The sequence below is a fragment of the Caretta caretta genome, chromosome 1 (assembly GCF_965140235.1).
Source record: "Caretta caretta isolate rCarCar2 chromosome 1, rCarCar1.hap1, whole genome shotgun sequence".
Lineage (NCBI taxonomy): Eukaryota > Metazoa > Chordata > Testudines > Cheloniidae > Caretta > Caretta caretta.
The window spans coordinates 239,491,240-239,512,374 of NC_134206.1; the positions used below are offsets into that span (position 1 = coordinate 239,491,240).

The 21,135-nt window shown below is 39.7% G+C and overlaps 1 protein-coding gene across 1 annotated transcript in view; it reads left to right on the forward strand.

The window, feature by feature from the left end:
- Positions 1-21,135, forward strand: part of SLC15A5 (solute carrier family 15 member 5) — a 61,854-nt gene that overhangs the window by 18,284 nt on the left and 22,435 nt on the right. The window contains 4 exon segments of the mRNA XM_048836364.2: positions 3,641-3,861; positions 6,774-6,960; positions 7,296-7,300; positions 18,112-18,304. Coding sequence (XP_048692321.1) covers positions 3,641-3,861; positions 6,774-6,960; positions 7,296-7,300; positions 18,112-18,304 — 606 coding nt within the window.

Consider the following 21,135-nt stretch of genomic DNA (forward strand, 5'->3'; position numbering starts at 1 on the left):
TGCTGAATTCCTCTGAGAAACATTCCCTTGCCCTAAATTCTAGGTGGGATAATGTCACCTGAAACGAGTCAGCAAATCACACACCTCTTCTGAGTCTCTACTATTTTGCGCAGTGGATAGTATTTTACTCCCATTTTGCACAAGGATAAGCCCTATCAAATCACATTGGTAGTGTTGCACATAATGTGTACAGGTGCAAAGAAGAGAGGATGGGATTTTCAGAGGAGACTCAGGAAGTTAGGCACCCAAATCCCATTGATTTTTTTCAATGGACTCTTTTTAAAATTCCTGCAAGAAACTGAAGACAGTGGAGATTCTGGCTTATCACACGTTGACACCAAGGACATATCTGAATGAAAGCCGTGGATCTGAATGTACTTAGCATTAGGAAATTTGTATCTGAACTTTGCAGCTTGAGCCAGCCTGTCTGTTATGGAAAAATTATAGCACCAAGGTCACTGGCAAGGTTTACTCAGTTCCTTATGGTCACAGCAAAGAAAACAAGTGATACCAAGAACTTTTTGGTAACAAAAGTGGCCTTACAAAAATGTTAATTGCCCTACAAAGTCAGCACAGGCAGCACTAGTTTGAATATCATTGCTCAATGTTTTTCTGAACAAATGCTGTTTGGTTTAATTAATATTTTGCAAGTCTCAACAGAACTGATCATTTTTTGAGTAATATTCTGATGGCTTTGAACCCTTATTTTGGCTCTGTCCAATAAAATGATTACATTCGAAATTCTTTAGAGCCATAATTCAAATCCAGAGGTGACCTCAAATAAATGATTTTTATATATGCTCCCTTTTATTTTAAGGTAACTTTTCCAATGTGGACCATGCATTCCATTATGTTTAGCAGTCAGGCACTGACTTCATTTGCATTGCTTCCCACTGCTATAATTTTAAGAACTGGCAGGTGACCAAAGATGGGAAAAAATGTGTGTCTACCATCTAGAGTACAATGTAGGCTTTTTATTATAATTAAGTAGCATAGATATTCATGATTAGATCAAGGTCAGAGTAGCAGAACATCAGAGCCAAAGGCTGTTAAGTATAAAGAAGGGGAAAGATTGCTTTATAAAAGTTTTTATTTTAGTGTCTAAACAGATTAATATTTCCAAGGAAATATTAAAAATCTCAACATGTATAAACATGAAATGGATAATGTTGATATATGCTGAGGTACACGGTTATGTCTGTAGAACAGATATATCTGTTGCAACGATAGTGCTGCACATCATACGATTTCTGTACCGTCTCCCTTTGCCCTTCTTACCCCATACTTTCCTGAATTACTGCTTCAATTAATGTCGAAATTCGAACAGTGTATTTCTCTGAAATTACACTCCTCCTTAAAAAGGAGGGGTGAATCCTTGGCACTACTAATATCTGTGGCAAAGCTTTTATTGACATCAGAATTTCATGCAACTTGTTCATTTAAACAAAACTGCAACTACAGATAAACAAGCTTCATACAGAGGTTGAGTTCCCGATTTGTCTGTCTTGTTTACCTGGGAGGAACCAAAACCTGTCTGGAACTCTACACGTTGTTCAGAAATATCTAGTAGCTAACTAGTATATTGCAAGTAAATATATCATTGCATTCTTACTCTTGTGCAGAACAAAATATTTTCTAGATTTTCATAGGCGGTTGATTCTAGATTGTATTATGAGAGGAGGGAAATTGGTCTAATAAGAAATGCATTGACATGTCAGGGCTTGACAATAACCTGCCATCCATGTTAAATCTTCCTTCCAATGTGAATAATGGAACATAAGTCTAATTTCTTTAATGGTTGTGGTTTCCAAGGAATAAAAATGATCTTGGGTGTAATCTGCAATAAATTGGATATGCTGCAGCACAAACATTTCTTAAGGTGTAACATTTTTCTTTATTCATCCTGTCCACCTATTTAATAAGTGGGTAAAGCTGTCTAAGACCTTAATCTCCCAAAAGGATGGATTTCAAGAGGAGTCTAGGGTTCCTGACTTCTCACAGGACTAGGCTGTAACTGCACCTGCTGTAGATGAGTGCATTCTTTGTAATGACACAATGTCAACTGGGGGGCAAAAAGTTAGAGATCAGTCCTGGTGTGTTAACATCAAATGGCTAGCTACAGCCCCGAACCACAATGGCTGGTACAAACTATGCCCTTACACTAGTTCTCTAATATCCACTTTCACTTCTAAAAACCCTCTTCATACTGACCAGAAGATCCAGAATCTATACCCTCTTCCTTTTTTTCTGATCAGTTTATCTTAATTTGAACACTACTATAAAGGTTGCTTTTTCTTCTTGGTTATGTTTTTGGACCTCAAAACTTTTTTTAAAAAAAGAGTACATAGGCCAGAAGATTTGATATTTGCTAACTTGGATCCATATTCTATATTTTCCTCTCTGTTAGGGAGATCTTATTTATCAATGCCAACAGTCCAGCTGTGGATACTAAGCAGCCAGAGAGTGGATTTAATCTTGATTAGCCAATAGCCATTGCTTTCTTAGTTCTTTCCTGACATTAAGTGAATAAATACAGTGTTTGTGATAGGTGCCAACTCAGGAGATGAACTCTACCATCAATAAAAGAAATAGTCCCCAGGCAGCAGCAGTGCAAATTTACCTCAGACCTCCCTGTCAGTATGTCTCAACCCTGGGACGACCTTTGTGGGATAAAGGCATTTAAGATCGATATATCGATCTAATCTATCTATCTTATCTAATCATCTATCTATCTATCATACTCATATTATCCCTCCTTTTCTGTAGTATCCAAGTGACTCAAACACCCCTGTGAGGTAGAGAAGTGCTATTACCCCATTTGACGTTTGGGAACTGAGGGACAGAGAGTAAGTGACTTGCCTGAGGTCTCACAGGCAGAGTAGGAATGTGACCCCAAGACTCCCAAGCCCTATGCTAGGTCCGAATGACTGAACCATCCTTCCTGTCTAAGTTTCTATACTTGTACCATTGCTGGTTTCTCTGAGACTGACAACAAGAATGGTAGTTGCAGTTGAGGTTTTTGTTGTTTTGCTAGGAACTAGATTGAGAACCCCAAATTTATTTCAGACAGCCTATCACATGGCCATCAGAAGGTAATATTTTTAATAATGACTAACCTGACCATGAAACATGACCATGACAAGTTCTCTATCCCATTAGCATTCCCCCGGGCCTTACCTCAATTCACCAGTGCCTCCCTCTCTTTTATTGACAGTATTGTTGGCTGGCATACAATAGCTCACTACTGGCTTGCATGGAAAACGACCCAGATCAAATCAATAAAAAACACATTCAAAGGAAAATATTAATACAGTATCTGCTCAGCCATAACAATAAATCATTCCAAAGTGTTAACAGGTATAATAATATCATTCTTCCTACTGAAGACAAAGGCCATAACCTGCGTACCTTCAGTAGGGCAGTTTAGGGTGGATGCTGCCACCAAACTTGGCCCTATATGTTTAAGTTGTCTTGTCTTGTAAAGATGAATGCATTGGAACAAATCTGGTCTGCTCTACCCTTTGGAAATGACCAAGGTAAATCATATCAAGTTGTATTTTGCTACGAAAGTGACTTGGCTTGTCTTCAGTTTGGCAGCAAGTAAAACGTACTGATGCATGATGTCTCTGATCATTCACAGGTAGTTCCCAGCTGACCACCTTTGGGGTAGTTGCTAATGCACTGAAAATGTGCTGTGTAAGATACCGCCACCTTAGTGGAGATGTGACAAGCTGGTTAGATCATGCCAAGGAAAGCTATGGTGGCTGGTACAGTGAGACTCATGTGGAAAGCACGAAGTTGCTTGTCAGGCTCTTTCCACTCTTTGCCTTTCAAATTCTATATAGAATGTGCATCATGCAGGTGAGTAAAAGGCTTTTAATCCTAAATTCCCATGATTATTAAAATCTGATGAAATATATTTAATACAATTGTATATCTAGTTTCTTGGTGTGGTCCTCAACAGCTGTTTTACCAGTACAGTAGTCTGGATTTACTAAAGCTAACCAGGCTATGGTCCCATTGGCTCTCATAAGCTAAGGATGATTGGCTCGATCAGCACTTGGGAGAGAGCCTCGGGTGATGCAGGAAGACCAGTATGTGCTACTTTTTTCTTTTGCATCATTATTGCTCTAGTGCCCAGTGCCAGGGCGCTCGGCTGCTGGAGTTGCTGTGTTTCAGGTGAGGACCCACACACGTGTGGTTGTTAAAGCCAGAACACCCGTGCTTGTTAGAAGTACCATTATCTCCAATTTCCTCAACAAATGGTAACTCATTTGATCTTTCCACCACAGACTTTCTCTGTAGTCCTAATGGTATGCTCTTTATACCGCGCTGGAGGGGATGTGTTTCTGGTATGGCCCACCCCAGAGGTGGGTGTATTTCAGTGGTGAACAATGTGATCCTTTCACGGCCTGTGTATGGGTTTCTCTGCTTCTAGGGGAGAGGTGCTGAATAAATGTGAAAGTGTCATGGAGATCTACTTAGGTAGACATGATTTTTTGACTGGATGTTCCAGGTTAAGCAGAAGTTTTCAAGGTAGTTTACCCTGTGGCAACCTGCTGAGCCGTATGTTACTGAGCAGGCTTTGAGTTTCACTTCCACTGATTGGTGCTAAAATTAGTGCATAGTGCCAGGCTGCTGGAGGAAAAAAATCTTAAAATACCATATCTTAATTATACTGCTATTATTGACAGTCATTCCTGAGACAGCCTTTTCCTAAAAATAAAAAAGTTGATGTTGACACTTACCTTGTAGTGGCTAGTAATGTCAACGATGAACCTCTATTGACACTGATTATAGTCAGAATATTCAGGCATGTATTTGAAAAGGGAGTCAAATTTTGAAGGGGATTTTTGTACTTGAGGCAGAGGAAGCAAGGATTTCAAGGCTTGAGCCTTTTCTTTGATTAGGCGATAGATTAATATTGCTTCTGTAAAGATGAATAGCACACTCTCTATATTACGAACAGATTTGAGTGCCCATGATTCCTGCTGGTAATGTTATTCCTATTAATAACATCGATTTTCATGGGCAATTGGTAACAGAAATCAGAGGTCTATAAGTTGTGCGGCAGCCCTTCGGAGTTCAGCCACCGTTTCTTTGTTCACCTTAAGTTTTTGCATAGTTTATATCCTCCTGTGGAGGTGAGCAGTGGAAAATCTTTTTTTTTTTTTTAAAGATTTAACGTTCTGAATAACCCTAAAAGTACTGAACACACTGGAATCATTTTGTCCGCCACTGACTTGCAGACACCCCAAAGGTGAAAACATGGCAATTGTTTTAGGAATGCCTAACAACACTGAGCAACAATGTAGGACAGCAATTGAATACTAGCTCTAACTGAAGCAGCAAGAGTCTTAAGTAATTGGAAAGTAATTATCAGAGCTGGAATCTCCCCAGGAAACTAAGATTAACATGATGATCTTATGGGAAACACCATGGGGTCCTCTGTGTAAGTGCTCCAGACCTCAGTTGTATGTCTCTTCTGAACGAATTATGGAAAACAAAGCTAATGTAAATAACATTAGTTTCATACATTTGTCAAATCAGAGATTATTGCTCAAATGCATTTAATTGAATTGATTTACATTGGGTTTATCAGCAGATAACTGGGTTTACTGAGAGATTCATCTTCTTCTGGAAAATTAGTAGGATTAGAAGGCATAGACTTGTGGTAAAGATACAGGGGTAGGCGTCAAGAGATCTGGGTTCTATATCCAACTGTTCTGTGTGACCTGGGTAAGTCCCCTATCTCTCTCTCTCTCTCCCTATCAGTCTGTATAATCATACTTCCCTTCTGCACATAGGGATTGTGAGGCTTAATTCATCATTGTTTGTAAAGTCTGAGGCTAGAAAAGAAAGAGACTTGTTTCTTAATTTTGGTGGGAACTGCTCTGATACCATGATGATGAGTGACTTTGTAAAAATCTAGATAGACCTTCATTGTAAGATACAAAAGAAATACAAACTGTCCCCTGTTGCTGTGGGATACACCTATCGCGTCCTATAAACCTACTTTGATTTCACTGGCCTTAGGGGAATGGCACTAGTGGCCCTCTCTCTCCCTCCAATTATCAGTTTCTCTCTTCATTTACTGAACTAGAAATACAGAGAAATGTTGTTTATTCTGTTATACTTATCGATCAAGTTTTAGTCTGGTTCTAAAGAGCATGGCCAAGTATTCATCCTGTACATCGTATTGGTGCATCTGTTAGATACAACTTGCTAACAAGGATATCTAAAAAATTACTGCTGTTTTTATAATGATCTATTCCTGTTTGTGTTTTTCTGTAAAATAATTTCATATCTCATGTTCCTATGAGAGGTTTGTGGCTGATCAATTCTATTAAAAAATTGTTTTGCTTCAGTATAAGGAACAATTAAAACTTCTTTCACAGAGTTACTGCTACGAGTTCAATCAATCGCTTTAACGAGGCATAGACAAAGAAGCTGATATGCAATGGTCATATTTGCTGATCCTGTTATTCTGAGGGGCAATTGAAACAGAGGTAAAAATTTTGCTCTCAGCAAAGGATCACAATGACGGCATCACAACAACAGGCAGATAATTGATTAATTTTGTTATGGTTGGGCCTTCCCTTTGAGAGTCTAGTAACAGGTCTGCAAATATTTGGTTTACTGTCATTTCAACTTGGAGAAGAGAAGATGGAAAAAGATCCATCTGGAAGAGGTTTTCAAATATATTAGAATTTTGTCCCTGCAAAAAAGCCTAAAAGTAGTATACTAATAAACAGGGTTTTTCCCCAATGCAGATTCCTTCAGGATATTATCTCCAGACCATGAATTCCAACTTGAATTTGAATGGATTTCTCTTGCCAATTGCAGCAATGAATGTGATAAGCATCATACCCTTATTAATTCTTGCTCCTGTTTTGGAATGCATCAATACTCATCTATTGAGTTCCAAGAGAGGCAGACGCTTTCCAACAGTTTACATTAGTGAGTATGAATACATATGTATATGGTCTTCATCTGCATTTCATTCCTGATTGAAATAGTAAACTAGCTGATGGATAAGAAGGGTGCACTTGCTGGATGACGTGATCAGTGTATTTGGAATTATGAACACAGAGATGGAAAGCCAACTGTTCTGAGGTTGTCCCCAAGGTGGATACCGCTTGAAGTGATTGGCTGTAACTGAGCCAAGAAAACATGCTGGTAATTAAGAAAACATCTCCACCTCCATTTAGAGATAGGTTGGGGAAAATCATTTTGCCTTGAGCCACTAAAAACTGACAAAGTTTTGAGACAAAGCACTCAAAGATGTACTAGAGGGACAGTCCTGAGTCCCTGGGTGAGAATTTGCTAACCACCTAAAAGGTTTCTGCTAGTTCCAGTTTGATTTCTATATTGCCTGGTTTTCCAAGTATGAAAAGTTGTCTTGTCTTACCCTCTGTAAATATAACCATGAAACATTTACAAATTTGTAATGGTTGTGGCTGCTGAGTGCTAGAATACAACAAAGTCCTTGGGTACCAGTTGTGTGCTTGGGGTACATAACTCAGAGGCAACCAATGTAGGTGCTTCAGCCGCTAGCCCTTGTAGGCAATAGCCCTGGTGGGGACCAATAACCACTCAGACAAATGCCTAAGTGAAAGGGTATTTTAATGGGGCTGATAGGAAAGGAAAAGTTTGCAGCTGGTCTAGGTACAGAGGCTATAACAGTTACAGTTCAAAGTGAGCAAAAGCCGTTCTTGTTTGGGTCGATGGGGCAGTCCAATTGAGAGTCAGAGCTCGTCAGGCCTAGTGTCTCGGCTACCTTCTCCAGTCTAAATCTGGATCAAAATATGAATTTCCCAATAGGCTCTATTTCTGTAAGAGGTCAAGCAATAACCATGATTCTAAATCTCTCCCTAAATGTTGGGGCATTTCACATCTAGAGACAAATTTTGCAATTTTGGGACTCATCCCTTGTCAGTTCATATCTGAGAAGAACAGTGTTCACCCATTATTTAAATCTGTCTTCAGTCAGAAGGATTTCCAGACAAAGCGAACTCTATTCCTGTTTGGTTTATCATCCACCCTGCAATATAAACTTTTCAGACAAAACTGTTCATAAACCAGTATTTCCTCTTCTGTATTAATGCAGTGCCCTGTGGCATGGAACACAGTCAGTGCTGAAACGCAGAAGTATTAATCTGACTAAAGTTAGACCAATTAAGGCTGTTATTAAGTCTTACACAAACTAGAAGCGTATAACCCAGCAGGTCGCAATTAACCCTGGTTTTAAAAAAAATCTACATTAAACCACAAAAAGTACATTCAGATAATAATGGTTTCCTTAAAACCATGGAAATTCCAAATGTGTGCTAGGGTACTATCCTATTGTGCTTTCCTGCTGCAGAATACGAGGTAGCTTATTCTTAATGGTTCCATTTTTAAAAATAGCCTTCCGTTTTGTGCCCACAAATAACTTGAGGTGCAATTAACTGTGGGTGCAAGCGATGTCTGTTAGATATCTAACTCATGATTGCACCTGCAAATCTGCTAGAGCTGTAAGTGCCAGCATTTTGTGCCAAAAGTTAATTAGGTTCACAATTATTTGCAGGAGCAAAATTTAAAGTGTAAATAGGCTTTTGGTTTTAAGCCAGGTCCTAATGCATTCAAATGCAAATTTCATAACAGAAAAGAAACCCAATAACAGCGATATTAAATAAACTTTTTAAAAAAAATTGACAAAGTTACAATAAAACATTAACCTAGTACATTATATATTACTTATTCGTGATCAGGTTAATATCAAAGAACCTGGCTAAAGACTAAAAATCTTTAAAGATGTAACTGCATAAATAATATAAACTATGCATTATTAATCCGACAGTAACATTACCTTTGGAACTATTGTGGTTTGTCATGTAAATCCTTATATGCAGAATGTTTAAAAATTCTATTTACTCAACAGACTATATTAGATCTTCCAAAAACATTGTTGTTTTTTTTTATAAATTAGGGATGAATGAACTGATATGAAAAATTAGTGGCCCTAAATCTTAGCCCCAAACTTATTGTGAACCTGAACCTCTCTCTGAGACGTGTATGTATTCAGTCAATTTCTTTAAGATTATTTCTCATATATGTGGAATTCTTATATTTCTTGATTCAATAAAGTGACAAGGATTCAAAAAAGAATTGGCCATATATGTGGATAATGATAATATCCAGATGTACAATAAGGATTTTTAAAAATAAAGTGATATTAATCCTTCTGCTGCAGGATTTAAAGGGGAGTTAGGATAAACTTTCTCTATTCCATAATTGCTTACTGTAGGATTTCATGCATCTTCCTCTGAAGCAACTGGAATTGGCTGATGTTGCAGATAAGACTGGATTAGATGGACTACATAGTAATTCTTAGATTAGGTTGATATTTAATGCATTACAGACTCAACTAGAGGTAGGAAATGTTGTCTCTTTGCCAGATAATAACATACTTTAGGGCTCTTAGAGATTTTTGTTAGAGGATTCTTTAATTTTGCAGGCAAAAGTTTTCCCACCGGAAAATAGGTAAGGCAGAATCAAGATATTAGTGCAATTTGTTTACAGGATGTGCACAAGTTCTTTTCCTTTGAACAAAGATCACAAACTGCACTCAGGTGTCTTTCTCTTGGAAAAACCTCAGCTAAAGCCCTGCTCTTCTGTCCCTAAGGGCGTGGCTACACAGGGATCACACATCGCATTAATTTAAGTTTATTCACCTTCAAGTGCCTTGTGTCCACACACAGCATTTTTTTTAAAGTGAATTATTCAGCATTTTAGTTCACAGTAATTAATCCCCTTTGGAACAGGAGTAACTCCACTTCAGAGTGCGTTTGTTAGCATCATGGTTCATGCTACACATTCATCAATTCTAAGGCCAGAAGGGACCACAGTGATCATCTAGTCTGACCTCCTACATAACATAGGACTGCCCTGAATGAATTTCTCTTTGAACTAGAACAGATCTTTTAGGGAAAAAACCTACTAATTTTGATTTTAAAATTGCCAGTCATGAACAATCCCCCACAACCCTTGGTAAGTTGTCCCAATACCTAGTTACCCTCACTGTTCCAGTCTGAATTTGTCTAACTTCATACTTCCAGCATTTGCCTGCTAGACTGAAGAGCTCTTTTTATCAAATATTTGTTCCCCATGTATGTACTTAGACTGTGATCAAATCACATTCTCTTTGTTAAGCTAAATAAATTGAGCTCCTTGAGTCTGTCACTATAAGCCATATTTTCTAATCCTTTGATCATTCTTATGGCTCTTCTCTGAACCATCTCCAATTTTTCAACCTCCTTCTTGTATTGTGGACACCAGAACTGGACAGCAGTCACACCTGTGCCAAATACAGAGGTAATATTACCTCCCTGCTACTACTTAATATTCCCCTGTTTATGCATCTAAGACTACCACTACATCCAATTCCTAACTACTCCATTTCTGGCAGTACTCCAACTGCTATCCCACACCTGGATTGGCCTCTCTCTGTACCAGCCACTGCTTCGGGGTCATCTTGGCCAGATGTCCTCTCTCCCTTTAACTGATGGCATGCAGTCGGAAGTGTCCTGTCCCAATACCAGGTAGTGGTAAGGTCACAAACCCATTAAAGCACCCCTGCTTCCCTACAGACCGCTGCAGAGCTCCTGGACTTGATTGACCTTTTCAGAGAGCTAGTCCCATTCGACAAAGTTACCGGAATGCAAACCTCTTCAGGACACAGTCAGACCAAATGAAGACCAGCATGCTCCCAGGGCTGGTTTCAGTGCCAAGTCAAAGCAAAGCAGCTCCAGCAGAGGTACCCGAAAGCAAGAAACAAGAGTGGGGCCTCCGGTAATGCTCCCACTACCCGCCCATACTACAATGACCTGGCTGGCATTTTTACAAGCAATGCTACCAGCACTCCCAAGAATGATATGGCAGATAGTTTTCCACAAAGTGTCGAAGACTATATGGAAAGGGCCCTCGACCCCATGTGTAGGAGGAGGTCTGATCAGGAAGAGATTTTTCTGGGCACCCAAGAACAGTACGACACAGCAGATTCAGAGATTATACAAGAACTCCATGTGGCTAGCCATACTGAAACTGCTGTTGAAGAGAGAGCTCTACCAGCAGCCAACCTGAAAACGCAGTGGATGAGAGTTGTACCACTAATTATTGTGTGCTGTATTACAGCACAACAATACAGAGGAATTCAAACAACTTTTTTTCTGGGTACCAGCTATCCACTGCCATGTCAGGTAACACCAGTAGCCTTTCTCTTTCTGCTGGATTTTTAACCCCTTCAAGCTGCAGCTTGCTCAATGGCATTTGTGCCATAGATTTAAAGAGAGAGTTTTATTTCCTTAGAGTCTTAAATCCCACAACCATCAGCAACACTTGCTGCTTCATTTTCCCCCTTCCTGAGATGTTCTCCTTTCCTCCCCCATCATCCACAGCAGCATCCCTTGTGCTTGGCTCACACTGTCATTAGTGCCCTCAGCTTTTAGCGAACTTGAAATTTTAAGGTAAATGCCTGGGGAGTTTTAAGGAATTCATGGTTATCAGAACTCCTTGGAATTAGAGCAATTATTGCTGGTTTCTATTTATTTTGCAGTATACTTTATGCTGACTGGTGAGTGTCATAAAAGAGAATTTAAGTCAAAGCCAAAGCCCTATTTTGGCATGCACATTGCAAGGCAAAGTAGTTCTCTCAAGACTGCTTATACAACTAGTGTTTCCCTTCTACTCTTGCACCAGCTGGGAGGGACATCTTCCTGGTCAAGAGCAGCACTGCATATCTTCTGGGTTTGCCCATTGCCTTTCTGAACAAGTCTCTTCTATGTCTCCTGGGGACCTGCCTGAGGGTAACATCCACCAACAGAAGGACAGCCAGCAGAGGTCACTTGTAATTAACAATCCAGCCCTTGCTGACCCCTTCACCCACCCAGCATTTTTAAAGGGGTCCTATACAAGAGGGAAGTAATTTGGAAAATGTCTTACCATCTCAAAATGAACCAGAGTGGGAAGAGAATTCCACATTCCAAAATTGCGAGGCAAAACAACATTTTATCATTGTCAGCCTGGAGACTAGGGGTGCTACAGTATGTACTTGTGCTTTTTCTGACTTCCCTTAGCACCCGTAACACGCTGCTCCATGCATACAGGGGACTTCTCACCTGCTGAGAGGCTGACAAACCTCTGAGGGGAGGGGGGGAAAGGACACAAGGATATGCTCAAGAAATGAGGGACTGCAAAGGGAAGTGTGGAGAAAAGGTTTCCTGGAGCAATCATAAAGGCTCAAAATGGAGTAGTTGACCCTAGAAAAGGACACAATGCAGAGGCAAACAGCTGTGATGGAGCACCTTTTGTTACAAAGCTCAAGACCACGTCCTGACCCCCACGCTTCAGAGCCAAGCTCCAGCCTGAGCCACAACTTCAAAGCGCTGTCTACACAGCTGTTTTTAGAGCACAAGCCCTGCAAACCCAAGTCTGTTGACCCAGGCTGGGAAGCTCGCTTCTGTGAGCTATGTAGGATTATGGTCAGAGATGTTCACAAGCTTATGCAGTGGCTAGGGCTGCTTTTTCTGTTTGTGCAGTGCTGCTCTGTATTGGTTAGTGCTCATGAGACACATGCTTCTGGGCACCCCACAGTGGTGATTGTTCCTGAAGGAGGACTGCCCCATCCCATAAGATGAGGCATCAGCTGAAACTGTGGTGGTTTTATTTGGCTTACATATGTCATAAATATAAAGGGAAGGGTAAACCCCTTTGAAATCCCTCCTGGCCAGGGGAAAGCTCCTCTCACCTGTAAAGGGTTAAGAAGCTAAAGGTAACCTTGCTGGCACCTGACCAAAATGACCAATGAGGAGACAAGATACTTTCAAAAGCTGGGAGGAGGGAGAGAAACAAAGGGTCTGTGAGTCTGTCTATATTCTGTCTTTGTCGGGGATAGACCAGGAATGGAATCTTAGAACTTTTAGTAAGTAATCTAGCTAGGTACGTGTTAGATTATGATTTCTTTAAATGGCTGAGAAAAGAACTGTGCTGAATAGAATAACTATTTCTGTCTGTGTATCTTTTTTGTAACTTAAGGTTTTGCCTAGAGGGGTTCTCTATGTTTTTGAATCTAATTACCCTGTAAGGTATCTACCATCCTGATTTTACAGGGGGGATTTCTTTATTTCTATTTACTTCTATTTTTATTAAAAGTCTTCTTGTAAGAAACTGAATGCTTTTTCATTGTTCTCAGATCCAAGGGTTTGGGTCTGTGGTCACCTATGCAAATTGGTGAGGCTTTTTATCCAACATTTCCCAGGAAAGGGGGGGTGCAAGTGTTAGGAGGATTGTTCATTGTTCTTAAGATCCAAGGGTCTGGGTCTGTAGTCACCTAGGCAAATTGGTGAGGCTTTTTTACCAAACCTTGTCCAGGAAGTGGGGTGCAAGGTTTTGGGAAGTATTTTGGAGGGAAAGACGCGTCCAAACAGCTCTTCCCCAGTAACCACTATTAGTTTGGTGGTGGTAGCGGCCAATCCAAGGACAAAGGGTGAAATATTTTGTACCTTGGGGAAGTTTTGACCTAAGCTGGTAAAGATAAGCTTAGGAGGTTTTTCATGCAGGTCCCCACATCTGTACCCTAGAGTTCAGAGTGGGGGAGGAACCTTGACAACATAGGACCCAAACTCATGTATTGTTCAGGTCTTGCTTTGTTTCTCTGAATGTCTGACTCTGTTTAGTTCCCCAATACCAAGCATTTTGTGAATTCATGAGATCTTATAATGGCTTCAAACTCACCACCAGGTGAAGTAGAAATTTTCCTAGGAGTGTCACCATACCCAGGAATCAACAAACTTCACTGACACTTTGAGGCTCCTTTACCTGTGTAAAGCACTTTCTCTGGATCTGATCTGATCCTTGCCCATCAATGATGTGGCCTAGAAATGAGATTCTGTCTTTTTACAATTTGCATTTGTCATTAAGTGTTAGTCCTGCTTTTTCCAGTTTTTCCAGGACTGCAAACAGATGTTGGTCATGTAGGGTCGATCAGTAAATAACAAGATAAGGATCCATTTGGCAGAAAGCCCCTTCCAGGAGTTGACATTGTCCTCTGGAAGTGTTCAGGAGCAGATGGTATTCCAAATGGTAGCCTATTGAAACAAAACTTTCCAAAAGGTATCATGAAGATCATTAGCATTGCAGATTCTGCAGCAAGTGGTATCTGCCAAAACCCAGATGGAGTATCCAATTTTAAGACATCTGTTTCAGTAAGTTATCCAAGACTGTGTTCAACATATAGGAGTACATGTTGCTCTCTGCAGATATTCTTATTGATCTTGGTAAGGTTTACACAGATCCCACTCTTTGTCATTTGGCTTTGGGACCACTACCATGCCAGCACACCATTCAGGTGGAGTGTCTATTCTGGAAATTACACCCATCTGATCTATGCAGCTGAACTCTTCTTTCACCCTGGGAAGTAATGGGAGGGGGACTCTACTAGATGTCGACAGAGCAAATGGTATAAGTTTAATGTGGATTCTCCCTCCATTTCCCCCAGTTCTTGGAATAATTTTGGGAACCTCTTCCTGATCTCAGGTTCTAGAGCTATGATTGGTAGGTGGCTAGTAGCACAGTACATAGGCCATCTACAATGTAGACCTCTTTGGATATAGTCTTCTTTTTTTCTGAGTTTCAGTGGTCAAAAATTTTCCTTTCACATTTAATGGGGACTGTCCTAGGACTTTCAATATCTTTTTGTTAGTTCTTGACATGTCCATGGTTTCATCCTACTGAAAAACGATTCTGGAATCACTTACATCAACTCCTGTCTATTTTGGAGTTTGCTTTATATTTTCCCAAGGCAATTCCTGATGACCAATTGTGGTTCTTTTTGGTTATCTCCTATGGCTCCAAAGTAGGAGTGTCTTCTGAGTCATGTTCTTGAAAGACAGGTGTAACCATATGTTTAGACTGGCAGACTGCTGCATAATGTCCCTTTTTAAAAGACCTTTCCTGCATGTGGTGTTCTTGCTGGTCAAAGCTGTTTGCTGTGCGGTGGTTTGCCACACCATGGGCATTCTTTCATGCTCTTGCTGTATTCCTTTTCTTTACTCCATGTTAGCAATCGCTCTCTCTGGGTCCCTATGTACTTGTACTGGTCTGGGTAAGTTAGGTTTCTGGGCATCCTGAGATATTTTCCTCCCAATGTCTGTGGTATCTACGGTGGATTCTTCCTCAAAGTTACTCCTGAGAAGAATCTCTTGCTTCTTTATGTATTGACTTTGCAGGACTATGTTCTTGACTTTTTCTAGTATGAGTTTAGGATCATTTTGAAGTGTTTCTGATAGTTGGCTGTCCCTCAGCCCTTGAATAAGCCTGTCTCTGATAAATTCTTCACTCATCTCCCCATAGCCACAGCACTGGATTAAGTTGTGCAGGGCTGTTTATGAAATCATTCACTGACTCCCCCTTCTCTTGCTTGTATAAGTGAAATGGTGCCTGCTCAAAATTACATTGTGGTGTGGCAAGAAATACTTCTCCAATTTTTCAACTGTATTGAACTACTTCAACTGAGCTGCTGTGAGGCTCCTGGGAAAGATAATATTCTCGTCTACAGATCCCATTGTATACAGCAGGGTATTAACTTGTTTCTTCTCTAATTGCTGATGTAAACTGGAATTCTGACCAAACGTCTGGAATCTGCTTATCCAGAGTGACCATCCTTCAGGGTAATGAAAATCAAATTCTGCTGGGGGTGGGATTTTAAAAAATGCTGGGTAAAATGTAGCCACTTCTATTATTTTACCAGACTATCGTGTGTTTCCACCCCCACCCCCTTTATTCTTGCCTCTGTGGATTGAGGTGATGTGGCCCTTTAAGGGAGTTGTTGCTGTGTCCCTAGCTTTAGCTTCATGTTCTGACCCTCACTCACTGTTGCAGCCTGGACTCACTGTAACAGGTTTCTCTAGGTTTTGTGTTTTCAGGCTTCTTTGCCTTTTCTCCCAGCTCTGTGCAGTTTTTTGCCTGTTCTGGCTTGTCTGGAGGGCATGTTTTTCTGTTTCCTTTCCCCCGCTTTTCGTAGGGGTGTTCTGTGATCTTATGGATGTTTATTTAATCCCATTCTGACACGAGGTAGAGATTAGAGACTCACCCGTAGTTGGAGTGAATGCAAAAGAAGACTGACTTTATTTCCTACACAGTCTTACCTCCTTGTTCTATGCCCCCTAGTGGTCACACTAAATGTTGGCTACTAATACCACCCCACCAACCTCCTGGAGATGAAGAAGAACACTTTCAAACACATCATCACTTACAGGAGATTGTGAGCACTCCATAGTTTGGCAATGTTATAGTTCCGTTGGTCTTAAATTTGTACTGTGTTCATGTTTAATTGTTGTTATTCAATTAATATAATTTGTTACCTATGTTGTTTGTTACCTCAATAGATTTTTTTGGTAAAACTGACTAAAAATTTTCATTGAGGAACAGCTCCCCATGTAAATTCCTCATAAAACTCAATACACAAACATATTTTAGTAGTCTTCTTGGTAACAATGCATTTATTACCCACAGCTAACCCCTGGCCTCATAGTAGGAGCACAACATTTCCCTGACCAGTTGGGTCATTTTTCAGAAGCATCCTCTCCAGCTGTCCATGAAAGAGCAGTATGCTAAGCCACACTCATAGATTCATAGATATTTAGGTCAGAAGGGACCATTATGATCATCTAGTCTGACCTCCTGCACAACAGGCCACAGAATTTTACCCACCACTCCTGCAAAAAACCTCTCACCTATGTCTGTGCTATTGAAGTCCTCAAATCGTGGTTTAAAGACTTCAAGGAGCAGAGAATGCTCCAGCAAGTGACCCGTGCCCCATGCTATAGAGGAAGGCAAGAAACCTCCAGGGCCTCTTCTAATCTGCCCAGGAGGAAAATTCCTTCCCGACCCCAAATATGGCGATCAGCTAAACCCTGAGCATATGGGCAGGATTCATCAGCCAGATACTACAGAAAACTCTTTCCTGGGTAACTCAGATCCCACCCCGTCTAATATCCCATCGGGCCTATTTACCATGAATATTTAATTACCAAAACCATGTTATCCCATCATACCATCTCCTCCATAAACTTATCGAGTTTAATATTAAAGCCAGATAGATCTTTTGCCCCCACTGCTTCCCTTGGAAGGCTGTTCCAAAACTTCACTCCTCTGATGATAAGAATCCTTCGTCTAATTTCTAGTCTAAATTTCCTGGTGGCCAGTTTATCTCCGTGGCTTTCACTGCACTGTAGCAGTGTCTATGCAGGTTGTTTCTGCTTAGCAAGCTTGTGTGCACTACCCTACCATGTATCCAGTCCTTGAGTGATGTATGAAGGAGGTCTCAGCCTGCCACTATGAAAACACCTTTGGAATTTCTAAGTAATTATAGATGACAATTTCCTAACTCAAGAAGTGTTGCATCCAGCACAGAGGGAGTTTTATATTAGACTTTGTCTTGATAAATAAAGAGGAATTGATCACAGAACTAAATATTAGTGGTAGCTTAGGGTACTAGTGATCATGACTTTATTCTGCTTGCACATAAATTTAATCAAGTCCAAACAATTAATAAATATACTTGGTGCTTTAAAGGTCAAATTTCATAAATCTAAAACCAACTATGAGTTAAATCAATTGGGAGAAATAATTTAAACAGAAAAATGTAAATGATAATTGGGGATTGCTTAAGAATATTTTACTAGATATCCAAAAAGTCACAATCAAGCAAAAAGGCCATACTTTTAAAAAATGGCTTAAAGGGAAAGCAGTTATAATAAGAACAACATATAACAAATGGAAGAAACATTGATAGTAATGACTATAAACCAGAAGTTAGGAATTATAGAAAATTGCCAAGGGAAGCAAAAGGACACAAGGCAAACTCTCTGGCCAGCAGAGCAAGGACATCATTTTATTTTTAAGTATATTAGGAATAAGAGAAATTCTAATCATGGTACAGGTCCATTTCTAGATGAAAAAGGTAGAATTGTCAATAATAATGCAGAAAAGCAGAAGTGTTCAATAAATATTTGTTTTATATTTGGGGAAAAGCCAGATGGCTTATTACTTTCCATTCCATCAGTAACTAAGGAGGATGTAAAACAGCTGCTGCTAATGCTAAACATTTTTATATCGGCAGATCAAGATAACTTGCTTCCAGGAATTTTAAAAGAGCTGGCTGAGGAGCTCTCTGAACTATTAGCGATAATTTTCTATAACTTTTGGAACACTATAAAAGTTCCAGAGGATTGAAAGAAAGCTAATGTTCTAATAATTAAAAAGGGTAAATGGAATGACCCAGATAACAGTAGGCCTGTCAGCATGGCATCGAACCCAGGCAAATTAATGGAACAGTTGATACAGGAGTTCATTAATAAATAATTAAAGGAAGGTAACATTAATGCTAGTCAAGATGGGTTTATGGAAAACAGATCCTGTCAAACTAACTTGATATATTTTTTTAAAATATGATTACAAGTTTGGTTGATAAAGGTTATGGTGTTGATGTGTTGTACTTAGGCTTTGTAAGACTTTTGACCTGAACCGCATGATATTTTGATTCAGAAATTAGAATGATGGCACACAGCAAATGGATTAAAAACTGGCTAATTCAAAGGTCAAAATATAATCATAAATGCAGAATCATCAGGAACTAGATGTGTTTGTAGTGGCGTCCCTCAGGGATTGGTTCTTGGCACTATGCTATTTAATATTTTTATCAATGACCTGGAAGGAAACAAAACGTCATCACTGAACATTTGCAGATGACAGAAAGATTGGGGGAGTGGTAAATAGTGAAGAGGATGGGTTACTGATATAGAGCTGTATCAATCACTTGGTAATTTGAGTGCAAGCAAATACTATGTGTTTTAATACTAACAAATGAAATATTGTACATCTAAGAACAAAGAACATTACCCATACTTACTGGATGGGAACTGTATCCTGGAAAGCAGTAACTTTAAAAAGGACTTGGGGTCATGGTGGGCAATCAGCTGAACATTAGCTCTCTGTGCTACACTGTAGCCAAAAAGATTAATGAGTTCTGTGGATGTATAAAGAGGGGAATATGGCGTAGGAGTAAGGTGGTTATATTCTCTCTTTATTAGGCACTGGAATATAGTGCCCATTTTTGGTGTCAACAATTCAAGAAGTACTTTGAAAAATTGGAGAGGGTTCAGACAAAAATCATAAGAATGACTGAAGGGTTCAAGACAACCTGCTGTCATAAGTATTAAATCCAAGTTTTGGATAAGTATCCAAAACCTCTTCTTTGTGTGTGTGTGTGTGTGGGGTGGGGGGGGGGAGTTAGATATGGGAATGAGGTCCAGTGGCTAGAAGAGATGAATGGAAGCTGGGTCTCTCTTGGTTTCTCTGTTCCTGGCTCTATCAGATTTGTGATCCTGGGCAAGTCTCTTAATTTCAGTCTTCCTGGAATACCTAACATAGTAGGGTATTCAGGTATTAAATAAGTATTTATGAAGTAGTTTGAGACCTAGGGTGAAAAACACTATATATAAAATACCAAGTAGTAATATTTGTCTGTCTGAATCCTCTGTGGCTTGCCCAACACTAACATAGCTTTTTATTTGGGGAACTTTTGACATAATAGATTGCAAGAAGCTCCTTGAGGGCTTTATACCTATCCTTGACATGATGCATCTGCTATAAAATGCTCTCCTGTCATTGATTTTCAAGCAATAATTCATCCAGGTTCCTAATAAACACTAAAGGGGCCTTAATCAATGATAAAATCTTCCCAGAATGCAGTTTTTGTTTTTAAAAATGTGTATTACGAGTTCTAGAAATGCAGGAAAATTTCAGACTGGTGGCAGGGGTTAGAAAGGAGTTTTGCTGGGGGAAAGGAGACCACACAAGGACTTGACTTTTTAGGTCATGTGGATACCAAAACCTTCAATGTTCTATCTCTTTTGTCTCAACTTCGGTGTAATCTTGACTTTGGTATAATTTAAACAGTCTCAGAAACAACCACCCTTTGAATATTGTACTGCAGAAGGTGAACAATTTTGGGACAGAGAACAGCATGAAGCTTCATAAAACAAGGCAAAACTTAGCACACAGCTCAGGTATTTCGGCCTGAACTGTCAAAAGTTATGATTCTAAGCCGATAAAATTTTTTGCAGCCAGCTCCGGTATTTTAGGGCTTGATTCTCAGGGATATTGAAATTTCACAATTCTAGATGAAGTCAGTTGGAGTTGCAGGTGCCCAGGACCTGTGAAATGCAGGTGTCCCAAATTGGGTACCTAAAATTAGAGGTCACTTCTGAACATTTGGGCCTCAATATAGATTTGTGGAGTTACAACAGTTTCTTTCTGTCTACACAATAGATACCCAATAGTATAAATGGGTGGCATAAGTACTGTTGCTAGTACCATCCCTCACACTTATGTTGTAGTCCATAGCATTTCAAATACCACCAGGTCAGAAGGATAGTGTTTTATAGCTACTTTGCACTTATCTTGCACTGGTGGGGATGGTGAGTAGAGAAGCAGACCCCACTTTTAATCACTAGTACGACAGCATTTAACAGTGGTTCATGAGTCATCCAGTGACATTATTGGATGCTCAGAGGCAACTGTAGTCATGTGATCTCTTGTGATCAAGATCTTTGAGATATGAGTGGAAACTAGAGAGCTGTGAACTTTCAAATCCATATTATAGCTTTTACGCCATTTCCTCTCTGTTAAGAACCAAACTTAAGGGGATTGCCTGGATCTGGGTTCAGATGAAAACTTCTGCTTCACTATAACAAAAATAAATACAGTTATTTAAGAATGAGATTACTTTTCTTTTCCAGTACTGCAGCCTCACCTTATCTTAAAATGTTAAACAATATAGCAAAAAGGTGTATCTCTAATAAATGTATTTTCAAAAGATTAGGTCAGTAGAATTCACCCAGATCAAGCCAAGCTCCATTAATATGTATTTGGACAGTGTGAAAAGGGTGAACTAGTTAAAGCCCCCCCCTCTCAAAAAAAGTTATGTCCTGTAATGTTAAATAAGATATTTTAACTCTTAACTCATAAGTATGAATACAATTTTGTTGGGGTAAAACTAAGCAAAATTCATGGAACTGTTATGGGGGAAAAGGT